The sequence below is a fragment of the Heterodontus francisci genome, chromosome 42 (genome assembly GCF_036365525.1).
Source record: "Heterodontus francisci isolate sHetFra1 chromosome 42, sHetFra1.hap1, whole genome shotgun sequence".
Classification (NCBI taxonomy): Eukaryota; Metazoa; Chordata; class Chondrichthyes; order Heterodontiformes; family Heterodontidae; genus Heterodontus; species Heterodontus francisci.
The window spans coordinates 19,658,457-19,673,298 of record NC_090412.1 but is presented as its reverse complement, the minus strand read 5'-3'; the positions used below and the strand labels follow the sequence as shown (position 1 = coordinate 19,673,298).

The window sequence follows — 14,842 nt, the reverse complement described above, 5'->3', positions numbered from 1 at the left end:
CTGCATCAGGCATACTGTTATAGGCTCTGTCGAGTTGAGCCAGCAGGGACATAGAGTTGGGGAGGTAGACAATCAACAGGTGGGGGTCTGTGGAAGGACCGGCTGCAGGCAGGTAATTTTTGTGGGTTCTCTTGAATCGATAAAAATCATTTTAAAAATTCATCTTTAATGTTTTCAGTGAAGCCTCCAGCTGTTCCTTTAAAAGCCTTTGTTTACACATTTCGTACATTTGAAGACCAAAATTGGACCATGGTCCTAAATATATCATAAGGCTCCGATTTAAATATATTAATGAGGCTCTTGCTATTTTGGGTGGGAGCACTGGATGCCTATTTCAAGGCCTGCTCCAAAGCTGCAATGGTTGAAAAGGCAATGAGAAGTCACTGGTGGTTTGCATTTTGCTCTCCACCAGAAAATGGTGGTAGCCAGACAGAATTTGGCCACAGAAATCTCCAGCAAGCTATCACTCACGGTTATGGATGCAACTGATATTGAGCAGTGCAATAGTTGTTATACAGTAATTTCTGAACTGAATTTAGAAACTGCAGTACAACTGTGGCTTCAATTTACCAATTTAAGGACACTGCAGGTTGGTAAGGAGATAGTCTAACACTACTTGGGTTTCGCATAGTCATTATATTACTGCGCCATTGTTAAACAATTTAATTTAACTTTAAAATGTAGGTTTTAAAACAAATCAGCAAACCACCTTTACCTTTTATAATGTTAGTAAAGACCAACTGATAGTTGGGTCATTATTATTCTGACTGTGTGAAATGGAGCTTGACTTTGCTTAAACACAATGTAATGTGGAGCCATCCGTACATCTCAGTGCTCTAAAGCAGATATCAACACGAAACCCATAGTTGCAGCACAACAGGACAAGTCAGTCAGGAATCAGATTGTGGCACAGATGCCAGTGTGGTTTCAAATTTCAAATCTTAGATCATAATTAACATCTTATTTAAGAAGGCAAGAATTTTATAAGCAGACTGTTCATATCGAGCAGGTAAGAACTGAACTGTTTGTAACCTTTCCAAAAATAAGTGTGAATGATTTAAATTTAATTGCAAAAAGAAGCAACATAAAAACCTCCATCCTTTTGATGCCACCCACTCCTCTTCCGCCATAGTATGACGCATCAACTGTTGGCCATTTTTTCTTTGCCATGGATTCATCGTCGGATTCCTACAGGGAGAAGAACAAAAGAAGGTTGTCAGGTGCTGGAAAATCTCACTGGACCTTTTGCCAAACTCTGAATCAGTTAAGCGAATTTCAAACAGCAAGAGTTTTTCAATCTTCAATTCAAGTTGTCACAAGCCTTATCTAAAAATCAAGTGGATGTTCACGCTGAAGTAAAATAAAGGATTTCTGTGTTCTGTTTGGAACTCCATATCGGGTAAAAGCCAGAAAAAGCTAACACTTGGCATTTGGGATCAGCATTGATTCATGTTCTATTCACATACAAATACAGGATAACCAATTCTGATAATTCATGCCAAAAAGGGTCACTATGTGGGGACAAATGCTATATTATACTTCTGTCTATCGTATCGCTATGTAATAGTCACTGAAACACAGACCTCCCTGTAACTGCTGAAGTTTTGTACTCTTCACTCCAAGATCTTTGCAGGCGACACAGAAGCGCACTTCAGTAACACAGTGTGACAAAGATCTTGTGCAAAGCACTGTTAAAATCTTTGACCCTTGACTTTTCAAAACCCAGTTAGCACAAGGAGGCGATTCTTCTGTCTGACTTGAACTCTTAATTTCCCAGCTTTCCTGAAACTAAGGCATATTATTTTGCTGGGGTTAAGGGATTTAATTATACTATACTAACCAAATTGTAGTCCAATAATAGTTATTATGATTGTGGGCAATATATACACTGCTTAAATCAACAAACATCCTCATATGTAGTTGAGTATTCAGAATAGAAGTTGCACATAAGTAAATTCAGGTGCTAACAGTTAAAAATAGAGGCAAATTTCACAAAATGAATCACTGTTATTAAATCAGTTATCAAAGGACATAGCCAAGCAAAGATCATATTACTTACCTCCTCATAGATTGGTGGAGGTGGTGGCTCTTTAATCACCTATAGGAAAGAAATACAAAGATAACAATAACCTTTGTTAATTTTGTATATAGTTCATTTGAATGGCAATTGTTTAATTGGACACACTTTTTTTTTCCTACAAAACGCTGTAATCTTTTTCAAGTTAGGCGTGATTGCCACCACCTTTGCTTTCAGACAACTTAGATATTCAAACTATAATCCCAAATCTACTTTATTGTGAATAATATTCTAATAAACACAGGTTTCTAATTGGACATAAAGGTTCTTTGATCAGTTATTTTCCATGGAATCTGCTCAATAGAACCCCATATGGCAACATGGCATTTTCAGATCAGAGACAGTGTGACTTCAGCTGGTGGGACCCACCAATCAGAGCTCAGTTATGATGCCCACAGTTTAACTTTTTGAAACAGAAAGCGTGCCTTTTTGGCTCCTAAAATATACACGGTTTTGGAAACCCAGATATACTGATTCCTATTTAATGCTGAAGAATGCATAGAAGATTTTTTCTTCAGCCGCGCAGACACAATCGGCCAAGTGGCCTCCTTCTGTGCAGTAAACTTTCTATGATTCTAATTGTATTATACTAAATCATTGTTGTGGAAGTACTGTCTTGGAACTTGGTGATCTTCGTAAGAGAGTGTATCCATTGAATTCACATGTCAGGGAATATGACTGGGAGGAAATAACAAGGTGGCTGAACGCCAACTGAAGAGCGCAACATGAGTTCTGGGAGAGTTAATGTGATGCACAAAGACTGGAAAAGTAAAAATTGCATTTCACCAACAGAATCAAATGTGAGTCATGGTAACTAAACATGCTTGTAGAGCCAGAAGTGAATATGGGAGACTATGAAGGTGACAGAGACTGCACTAAATTCAGCAAGTGTCTTCCTGCCTTTGCAAATCTGTCTACTACACTTTCTTTGATACGAAGTTTAAAAACAACAAGTATCAGAGAATATGTTTTATGCACATTTTCTGGTTCTCAATAATAATAAAAACTCAGTAATATCCACCAAATTTTTCTCTGAACAAGTTAACCTCAACTGTTCTACATCACACACTGCACCCACTCAATTAGATCATGGCTGATATGTACCTCAACTCCATTTACCTGCCTTTATTTTACATCCATTGATAAAATAAAAATCTATGGATCTCAGTCTTGAAAGTTTGAACAAATCAAGACAAATGACCAGGATTGGGCTAAGTGCAAGTCAAGATGTGTGTGACTTGGTAGGGAGCTTGCAAGTGATATTTTTCTCATGGTTTTGCTGCTCTTGTCTTTGGTGGTTGAGAATGCAGGAAGGAAGCTGTTGCCTGACTAGGCTGTGAGTCAATTTTCAAAACTTGGGCAGCTGCCCCCAGATGTTGGTAAGGAGAATTTTGAGGCCCCACTGAGCTGAAATTGCCTTGATGTTATCCTAATAGAGCCTGGGTTGTTGCTGATAGTTATGTTTGATTTATTCTTATTATTGAACATGTAGTGATTGTTTAGAACTCGGTCGCTGGGTAGATCACTTCAGAGGGCAAGAACCGACCATCTGATGTGGGACTGGAAATGCATTAAAGCCAAATTGCGCGTGCATCTTTACCTGACACAGTTGGATTTTCTGGGGTTTAATTCACCAGAGTTTTTCAATTCAATTTCATAACTTGACGTAGTGGGATTTGAATGCACTACCTTTGGGTTGTGACAATAACCATTAGATTACCATACCCATTATTTTTGCTTTTATCCTCTGTATTTTATGCTTAGGGTGGATAAGCCACCTTTTAGGCTCCTATCTTTTTGGCACAGTAGCGCAGTGGTTAGCACTGCAGCCTCATAGCTCCAGGGACCCGAGGTTCGATTCTGGGTACTGCCTGTGCTGAGTTTGCAAGTTCTCCCTGTGGCCACGTGGGTTTTCGCCGGGTGCTCCAGTTTCCTCCCACCGCAAAAGACTTGCAGGTGATAGGTAAATTGGCTGTTGTAAATTGACCCTAGTGAAGGTAGGTGGTAGGGAATATGGGATTACTATAGGGTGAGTATAAATGGGTGGTTGTCGGTCGGCACAGACTCAGTGGGCCGAAGGGCTTGTTTCAGTACGGTATCTCTAAATAAAATTAAAAATAAATAAATAACTAGAGTATTGCATCCAGTTCTGACCACCACACTTTAGGAAGGATGTGAGGGTCCTTGAGAGGGTGCAGAGGAGATTTACCAGAATGGTTCCAGGGATGAGGGATTTTAGTTACAAGATTAAGTTGGAAAAGCTGTGGTTGTTCTCCTTGGAGCAAAGGAGATTGAGGGGAGATTTTATAGAGGTGTACAAAATTATGACAGGTTTGGATAGGGTAGACAAAAAAAAGCTGTTCCCAATAGCTGATGGTACAAGGGCGAGGGGACGCAGTTTTAAGGTTTCGGGCAAGAGATGCAAAGGAATGTGAGGAAGAACTTTTTTACACAGTGAGTAGTAATGCCCCAGAACTCGCTGCCTATGAGGGTGGTGGAAGCGGAGATGATGAATGATTTCAAAAGGAAATTGATGATCACTTTAATGAAATAAACTTTCAGGGTTGTGGGGATAGAGCTGGGGAATGGGACTGATTGCATTGCTATGCAGAGAGCCAGCATGGACTCGATGGGCCAAATGACCTCCTTCTGTGCCATAGTGACTCTATGACTATGTATGCTTAATTGGGTGAAAAATAATAGCTTCAGATATGACAATAGGAAAAGAACAATATAGCATGCTATGATAGGTAACATTTTTATAATGCTTATCAAGACGAGAAACATCCATGCTGGTGAATGAAACTCTTCTCATTATAGGGGCATCCTGTTACAGCATCAAGCATTCCAGACCAGATCAGATCAGATACAAGACATTGAGATGCAGAGTAAAGTGCCTTCTACCCTTACCCAACAAAAACCTCAACCGTGACCTCAGACAAGCACTCCCTGCTACACCAGCGTAACATTTTTTTTTCTATTTCTCACACCTGTAATTTCTCTAGGTAACTTTGCCCATTAGTGCTGAATTAAGTTTAGTTTTGTGCTGGATTAAGATTGCCTATAGAGATAGCAGAATTAGGAATGCTGGATTTTAACCCAGGTCTCCAAGGTAAAAGTCCAGTATCTAAATCATGCAGTTTCCCCAGTTAACATTTATTTTATCCTGCAATTGTTATAACTAATCTTTCATTTAGGTACAAGATTCCAATGATGTTGCAGTATTTGTCATTTTGCATCAGCCAGAGAGATGTATCAAGTTTCTCGAGATGAATATGTGTTGAGTCTGGATATTAAGTATTCGCACATAAACTATTTCTTTATAATTTGTAGATCATCCTCATACTGATTGAATAGAAGCTTTTGTGGTTGACATATGTCATCTGATTAACTGCGGGTGTTTTTATTTTCAAATGAATGCAGTCAATTCCACCCAAACTCTGGGAAAGCTTGCAATCCCACAAAATTGTTGATGTCTTGTCAACTGGTCATCCATATATCTTTGGAAATGGATGAGCCTGTGTTTCTACTGCATTAGTGCAACAGTTAGCACTTGGATGCAGGTGGCTATTGTGTTTACTAGCATTACTTATGCTTGCAAAATCATTCCAGGTGACTGCAATGACTCAGTAGGAAAGTAAAATCAAACCAACTTTGATTTTCAGATGCTGAGTAAAGTGCCTTCTACTCTTACCCAACAAAAACATATGAATATATGAATTAGGAGCAGGAGTAGGCCATTCGGCCCCATTGAGCCTGTTCCGTCATTTAATAAGATCATGGCTGATCTGATTGTGGCCTCAACTCCATTTTCCCGCCTACCCCCAATACCCTTTGACTCCCTTGTTAGTCAACGATTTATCTACCTCTGCCTTAAAAATATTCAATGACTCTGCCTCCAGTGCTCTCTAGGGAAGAGAGTTCAAAGACGCTCAACCCTCGGAGAGAAAACATTTCTTTTCATCTCCATCTTAAATGAGACCCCTTATTTTTAAACTGCGTCCCCTAGCTCTAGTCTCTCCCACAAGGGGAAACATCCTTTCAGCATCCATCCTGTCAAGTCCCCTCAGGATCTTGTACGTTTCAATAAGATCACCTCTCATTCTTCTAAACCCTAATGGATACAGATCCAACCTGTCCAACCTTTCTTCATAAGATAATCCCCCATCCCAACCTTCTCTGAACTGCCTCTAATGCATTTATATAATTTTTTAAATAGGGAGGCCAAAACTGTACACAGTACTCCAGATGTGATCTCAGCAATACCCTATTTATCTACCTCTGCAAAACATCCTTACTTTTATATTCCATTCCCCTTGCAATAAAACCTCAACCTTGACCTCAGACAAGCACAAGGAAAGCAGGTCAATTTGCAAAGGATACCTTTATGTCAGCTGCTGCTACCATTTCATGAACCTTTGTAAGTGGCCCCTCAGAACGCCAGTCTCCTTAAACACTTCTCCTGCTCTAGGCCAGGTAGAAGATTCTGACTCTTGGATATGGTCTTCTTCAGAAGGTTTCGTTCTCATGTGTTTGAACAGCCCAATTATTGATGTTCCTATTTCTCTTCCAATGGGATGCTGACCACCATAATAAGAGCAAATGTCATGTTGCGATCCTTTTGCTGGGTTTGACATATATTGGTACAGAATTTGCTGAATCGGGGCATCTCGCAACATGCCCCATTAAAGACTTTTTCCCTCACCATACATCTTGAAAAAATTTGGCACTGCAAGTTGCTGAAAGTGCAAGCTGGCAATGGCACAATGAGCGACCTTAGTGAAAATGAGGACCAAGAGTCTATTTCCTTAACCAATGAGATTTAAGGATTGAGAACAAAACAGAAATAAAAGGCTGGATTTTAAGAGCCAATCAGCGGTGAGCTACAAAATAGTGGTCTGTCCAAGCAGGCCGCACACCAAAGATCCGCCACAGGCTCAAGCGCAGCTGCTCACCCACCCACCCCCCCCCACCAATCTCATGGAGGGGGCGAGCTGGCCGTCCCCGGCAACGACGTCAGCTGCTTGTGCACAGGCGCTGGCGCCATTTTTAAAGGGCAGACAGCCTTGCCGCTCAATTTAAATTTTTACTCCTACACACAAAATTAAATAAGTAAATTTCTAACGCTCCTTTCCCACCCCACTAATAACAATTAGAATAACTATTTGCCCTTTCCGCTTCCCCAGAATACTTAACCTTTACATCTGATCTCCCCCCGCAAAACTGCACAAAGTTAAAGGTTCAACCCTTCCCCACCATTCCCTATACCCATTACATATATTTGACCCCGTTCCCCCCACCCCACACACTGAAAATCTTATCTCTTTCCCCCTCTGCACCAATGTTCGTGACGGGCCCTCAAGATTGCAGGTAAGCCTATTTAAATCTAATAATTTTATTCATTTGAATATGTTAATTGCAGTTCAGTTGCCCAGCGGACGGGGGCCGCCACAGAGCCTCACTGCCGCCAGGAGGATCGGGCCAGACCCTCACAGTCTGTGGCAAGCCTGAACCGGAGTCATCTTCAGGCACCCCCGCCACTAAACCCGACGCCTGAGGCAGAACAAAATCCGACCCAAAAAGAGAGGAAAGATAAATTGGACAAATTATGGTCCAAAACAATCCACGGAGCCTTCACATGTGAAAACCATGTAATTATTTGTATAATGTGCTGTGGTTATAATAATTTGGATCCACTCAATATTGGGTGGTATAGCTGTTCCTATTCATTATCAATAAACTACAGGCACTGTTTTAACCCCATGCAGGATAATGAAGATCAAAGTACACACTATCATTTGAATTTAACATTGTATTTACCATATAGAGTAACGACCAGGTTAAGAGTAACCTCCCTTGATCTTTAACTGGGTTTATTCAGCAACGATCATTCTGAAATTAATATTTATGCTCATAATGCTGTTGTAAATTATGAACAATTGCTCAATGTAAATATGTCATTGCTATGTAAAATTTACCTCAATTTAAATAGCTTGTAATGCAAAACTAGACCATTTATTATGAATATTCTCTTAAGTATACAGTACTTGATGTCCTCTCCTTGCTGGTTTTGTAGGATACTTACCATGTATGTTTATAAAGGAGGGGCTGGTAGTTTGTTTCTAAGTAACAACTAACATCGCTCTGGGGTGAACTACCAGAAGATTGTGTGGCAGTGCCTCAGAAAATGTTTCGCATCCAAGTTCCCGTCCCCGCCTTGCCAATGGGGGACATCTGGCTTGGCCTCACCACCTGTCTTCAGTGGTACAGCTGAGGTCAGGTACTTAGTGTTGAGGGGGTTAATTATTTCATGGTGTAACATGTGGATGCTCCACCATGCTGTGCTAAATACTAAGCAGTATTTATGGCAGTAAAGGACAACATTTTCACATAAATAAACATAATTATGGGATATATTTCTAATTTTGAGAATCATTTGCAATTATTGATCAAATATCATTAAAAGGAACAGTTAATTTAAGAAGTGATTGGGAGCTTACCACAGTACAGCACAAAGGCCAAAACCACCAGAGCAAGATCAACGCCAACAGCAGGAACAAAACTAATAATGCAATTAAAAGGATCGTTCCATCAGACTGAAAAAAAAATTAAGCATATGTTTGGCAAAAGGAATTATATCAGGTAAAACGTAATATTAATCACAATCTTACAAAATTTGTAAAACAAAGAGAAATCATATATAGAACTTAAAACTGTTCAGCACTGAGAAAAAATGGTAACAATATTTGTGAATCAGACTGCAATAGTAAACAGCTACATGTAGCCAGGAAGGGGTGGAGAAACTTACTCTATAAGAGGAAGATAACCAGAGAAGAAAGAGTTGAGGGTGCCTCAAAGATGAATGAATAGCTTTGTAAGATAAGTAAGGAAATCTTCCAGCTAAAAATATTAAACAGAGACATGCAGAAATAAGACCAAAACAGAAAAAGACAGTGCCTACAAAATAACAGAAATAAATGAATTGGAAAGGAATGCAGGACAGTAACTGATAGCAGAGGCAAATTAACTTTCTTAAATTATATTTTATGCATTTAATCAATGATTCACTGTTTTATTGGTGATTACTAATATTCATTCCTTGCTTTTATTTCTGCCAAGCGCTTTGTGGGGAAGACAACAACTATGCAAAAATTATTTGATTACAAAAATTATACAATAGTGGCAATGCCACTGAAACTTTTGTTCTTGGCTTTATGATCTTGAACCTTGATATGCCCAATGCTTTCCAAGCTGACTTTCCCAACTTCATCTTCTACAAACTACAATTCATACAAAACCCCAGAGCCATGTTCTCACCCAAATGGCTAGCACCCCCATTACTGCTGAGCTCTACTGGGTCTTCATGCCTTAAAAATTGATTTTTTAAAGAGGCTTTTCATTGCCTTCGAATACCTTAATTGTCACACACTTCCAGACCTAAGAAATGCCCTCCAGCCATATGTCCCTGCATGCACTGTCCATCATCCAACACTAGAAATCTCTGTTCCCACTCTATCATTTCCAACATTAGAAGCCACTCCATCATTCACGCAGCCTCCACCCAGAACTCCCTTTCTCACTCATTCCCTCCATACCTTCAGAAGCCCTCTTAAGACTCTTCACTTGGACTGTAATCCCACACGTACCCCCCTTTTTCCCTTTCCCCATCTGCTTGGGTCTTTGTTAACCTTCTAGTAAAACATTCTGAGAGCTTTCTTTGCTCATGAGGAGTGTAACCAAAATACAAGTTGTGATTGATGAGAAAAATATTTCTATAATGTATGTTGTGGTGTACCACAAACTTCAACTTCAGTTACATTTGAGTAGACTTTTGTCTTCTCAAAATTACTTTGATGATAATCCAAATTATTTCCCTCTTGCTTGCATTTTCAACTTGTACTTACACAATGTGTACTGGTGATGCTGACAGAGCTAGAGATGAACGTTAATCCCTGATTCATGCTTACTTGAAGGTAAACCACCCTAGAAGGAAATTATCAATGTTGATTTGTAAGTTATCACTCTTTCAATACATGCAAATTATATTTTAAATGTACTGCACATTTGGTCTTAGAACTACCAAAGTATTTACATATCTTTGTATTTACTGGTACAGTCATACCAAGCATAAAGATGGTGGTTTTGGTTGTTGGAGGCCAATCATCTCAGCCCCAGGACATCGATTCAGGAGTTTTCAGGGCAATGTTCTAGGCCTAACCAACTCCAGCTGCTTCATCAATGACCTTTCCTCTACCATAGGTCAAAAGTAGGGATGTTCGTTGATGATGGTACAGTGTTCAGTATCATTCATGCCTCTTCAGATACTGAAGCAGTCTGTTCCCACAAGCAGCAAAACCTGGACTGATAAGTGGCAAGCAGCATTCATGCCACACAAGTGCCAAGCAATGGCCATCTCCAACAAGACAGAATCTAACCATCTCCCCTTGACATTCAATGGCATTACCATTGCTGAAATCCCCACCATCAACATCCTGGGGGTTACCATTAACAAGAAACTGAACTGGACCAGCCATGTAAATACTGTGGCTACAAGAGTAGGTCAGAGGCTTGGAATTCGACAGTGAGTAACTCACCTCCTGACTCCCCTAAAGCCTGTCCACCATCTACAAGGCACAAGTCAGCAGTGTGATGGAATACTCCCCACTTGCCCGGATGAGTGCAGTTCCAACAACATCCAAGAAGCTCAACACCATCAGGACAACTCAGCCCGCTTAACTGGTACACCATTTGCCACCTTAAACTTTCATTGCCTCTACCACTAGCACACACCTACAAGATACACCGCAGCAGCGGCCAAGGCTCATTCAACAGCACCTTCCAAACCTGCAACCTCTACCACATAGGAGGAGGAGGGCAGGGGGTGCATGGGAAGACCACCACCTGCAGGTTCTCCTCCAAGTCACACACCATCCTGACTTGGAAATATACTGCAGTTCCTCACTGTTGCTGGGTCAAAGTCCTGGAACTCCCTCCCTAACAGCCCTAACCACCACCTTCCCGAGGGCAATTAGGGATGAACAATAAATGTTGGCCTACCCAGCGATGCCCACACCTCATGAATGACCAAAACAAATTCTAATCAGCTTCTGTGCACATTCTTACATCAGTTCCAATAGCTTCAATGTTGTTCCATTTTGCATTGAAGCTGACCATTAAACTGATGCCCTTGACCCACAATCAGCCAGACATTCCAAAGAAAGAAATAACTTTAATTTATATAGAGCTTGAATTTCAATCTGGGGTCAGGAACCTAACACACGGATCATTTCTGGGTCCTGACCCCACTCTGCGTCACTGATATGATGCTATCTTCAAATGCAGATCACCTAATTGGGCTGGAGGCAAGCTTGATGCCCAAGTAGTGGTGCCAAGTGCTGCTAGAGGTGGGAACTGACTGCTGAGTACAATCCTCAAAGGCAGACAACGGTCTGGGCTTGCCGCTGCCTTGCAAAACAGAGGAGGCAAAGGATCAGATGGCCAGGAGCCTCACGGCACAGAGAAGTGACCAAAAGGCCAATGAAAAGGTACTACACCCACTCTGACACAATAACCCTTTTTGCCAAAACATTTTCTTCACCATTAACATGAGTTGTTGGCTCCCTGCATTGCATCCGACAGCTGTGCACTAATGTGCACCAGACTGTTCGGATTCGCCGATCTACGATTTCAAAATCGTCTTCTGGTCTTCCCCAGCCCATTAAAAAGCTCCTCAAGGAGCTTAATGGGCAGTTAATTGGACGCAAGCAGGTTCCTGGCTCTCCCTGGCTCCAACCCTCCGCCTTGCTTCGAAAATAGCAGTGCATCCCAGAAGTGTCAGTGTCCCGACTCGCCATCCAGGAGCACTATTTTCAAAGCCCGCCTGCACCGATCTCACTCCCACAGGTGAGTGAAAATCCCGGCCCTAGTATTTTTCATTTCCACAGGAAGTTCCAAACAACAGCAAATTTATTACTTTTTTTGAAAAATGTAAACAAACATGAGAACCAATTTATTCCTAGCCAGGTCCCAGCAACTGAAATAAATGATCAACAAATCTGTTTTGATGGTGTTAGGTGGGGGATAATGTTGGCTGGGGAACTGGGAAACTCTGATGCTCTTCCTCAAATAATGCCAGGGGATCTTTCACATCCTCTTGAAGAAGAAGGGGCCATGGTTTTATGTTTCATTTGTAATACAGCATTTGTGACAATGCAGCACTCCTTCAATACTGACCTGCTTTGTTTAGTTTAGATTCTCAAGTTCTGGACTATGACATAGATTCACCACCATCTAACTGAACACCAACAGAACACAAAGCGAGCTCAGGGGAAACCTTTTTACATGGAAAATTGCAAGGACATGAAAAGCCCTAATAGATACTAGCAAATCCATAATAGCTGTTAAAAGTGGAGAAATATTTGAAAAATAAAAATTTTAAGGGATACAGCACTGGAATGATATTAAGTGGATAGTTCTTTCCAGAAGTAATGTTGGAAATATCATAACTGGAGGGAACGGAGGGAAATCTGCCAAGAACATATCTCCTGTCATTCATGCCTTAGCAACACTGGACGCTAGGGACATCCCTGGCAACTAGCATTGCTAAGAGCCTTTGGGGGAATTCAAATTTTGAAAGGTTGGTTTGGGCAATACAACGGATTGGGAACCAGCAGCAAAATCAACTGACAATATAAAAAAAAATTATTTGCTGTTCCTTTAGGTCCGTGAGCCCATTTATGCTGTGGTAAAGCACCTCAGCGAATTCCCTCCATTTACCTGAGGCTGGCATCTCAATAGTGCTGTAAATGGCATCAGTTAGCACCCAAAATATTTAAATGATATGGCTAGGGTCATGGTTCCAGGTGAGGGGTGGCTGGAAGTCTCTCCCTGTGAGGATCTTATCTTTCAGATATCAGAGATGCATTTATACTGATTGCAATGTCTCAATTTAAAAATTCTTATTCTTGTTTTCAAATCCCTCATGGTCTCACTCTGCAATCTACTCCAGCACCACAATCCTCTGCAATATCTGCACTCATCAAAATTCTGGTCTCTTGGACACCCCTGATTTTAATCTCTGCACCATTGGTGCATGTGCCTTCAGCTATCTAGGCCCTAAGTTCTGTAATTCCTTCCCTAAACTTCTCTGACTCTCCACCTCTCTTTCCTCCTACAAGACACTCCTTAAAACCTACCTCCTTAACCAAGCTTTTGGTCATCTGCCCTAATATAGCTTTATGTGACTCAGTGTCAAAGTATGCTTTATAACACTCTTCTGAAGCCTTGGGACAGTTCAACATACATTAAAGGGGCTATGTAAATACAAGTTGTTGTTGTATGTGATAATCTATAAAGTTATATAGGATAGAGTTAATATTTTAAGGAACCGCTGATTCAAAATGATTTGCTATTTTAGAACAGAACCACACAAATCCTAGTTTTGAACGGTCTATTATTAAAATTTTTGCCCTCAATTATTTTCTCACGTAAGATATTTTATCAGTATCTTTTTACTGTAAAGAAGAAAACTCACTGGTTGCAACAGTAGGGGTGGCACAGTGGCGCAGTGGTTAGCACCGCTGCCTCACAGCTCCAGGGACCCGGGTTCGATTCTGGATACTGCCTGTGCGGAGTTTGCAAGTTCTCCCTGTGACCGTGTGGGTTTTCGCCAGGTGCTCCAGTTTCCTCCCACAGTCAAAGACTTGCAGGTGATAGGTAAATTGGCCGTTGTAAATTGCCCCTAGTGTAGGTAGGTGGTAGGGAATATGGGATTACTGTAGGGTTAGTATAAATGGGTGGTTGTTGGTTGGCACAGACTCGGTGGGCTGAAGGGCCTGTTTCAGTGCTGTATCTCTAAATAAAAATAAATGGTCTAATATTTGCAACATATAACATACCATAAACCTGGTTAGCAAATTATTATAAGTGAAAAAATTACTAAATAGCACTTGAAAAGAAATACATTTTGAATGACTCCTGATTGTGATATATGAAACACTTTTAAACAGTTTAAAAAATATATAGTAATGCTAATTTAATGTATACGTCTAGTTAAGTAAAAGAAACTGAAACGAAACAAATCATTTGTTTTGGATGAGAAGCTCCTTTCTGATGTGGCATTTTAAACAAATTTTATTTTGCAAGAAGATTTAACATACAAAGATGGCGCATATTTCTAAGCCAGATCATCTAAAAATGATGTGGCTGAATAATGATGTGTTAAAAAGTAACAGGCAGTCTTTTACTTCCTTAAAAAGGCAGTCATGTACAAGATCAACAGCTACAATGAACATTTAGATGTGAAAGCTATCCTCAGAATGCAGGTTGTGCTACTCTGGACTATATGAAAACAGTAAATGTCTTTCTACTGTCCTCTAAGCTTCCAGCTATCCATCAATCAATGCCCACCACAGATGAAGTATGCATATTCTAAGTTAAGCGCACTCAGACTGAGACAACAGCAGAAAGGGACTTCAATTTCAAATCTTATAGATATGAATATGTAGCTATCTCAATTATCACAAATAAAATTGGATAAAAAGCATCTCTATAGAAGTCATTACATTTACTCCAGGTGCAGCAAAGGAAGCATTAAAATGCTTTGGGCTCAGTCTCAACAAACAAAATCACAGGAAAACCACAATTTCATCCTGTCCAGAGTTTCCAGTTATACAGCAAGTTAGTTCTCTGGTTAACCAGGGACTGACCATGACAAAGCTGAGTTCATTTTTTTTTAATGTTTCCCGGCAGTGATCAATTCCTACA

General features: G+C 40.5%; 1 protein-coding gene across 1 annotated transcript in view; it reads right to left on the bottom strand.

Annotated features, from left to right (window-relative positions):
* The window catches only part of antxr1c (ANTXR cell adhesion molecule 1c), a 138,385-nt gene that overhangs the window by 34,454 nt on the left and 89,089 nt on the right, over positions 1–14,842 (bottom strand). Inside the window, exons 12-15 of the mRNA XM_068020706.1 lie at positions 9,982–10,060; positions 8,578–8,673; positions 2,060–2,098; positions 1,093–1,188 (exon numbers count right to left, since the gene is read on the bottom strand). Of these exons, the coding sequence (XP_067876807.1) occupies positions 1,093–1,188; positions 2,060–2,098; positions 8,578–8,673; positions 9,982–10,060 (310 nt within the window). The remainder of the gene's footprint in view (positions 1–1,092; positions 1,189–2,059; positions 2,099–8,577; positions 8,674–9,981; positions 10,061–14,842) is intronic.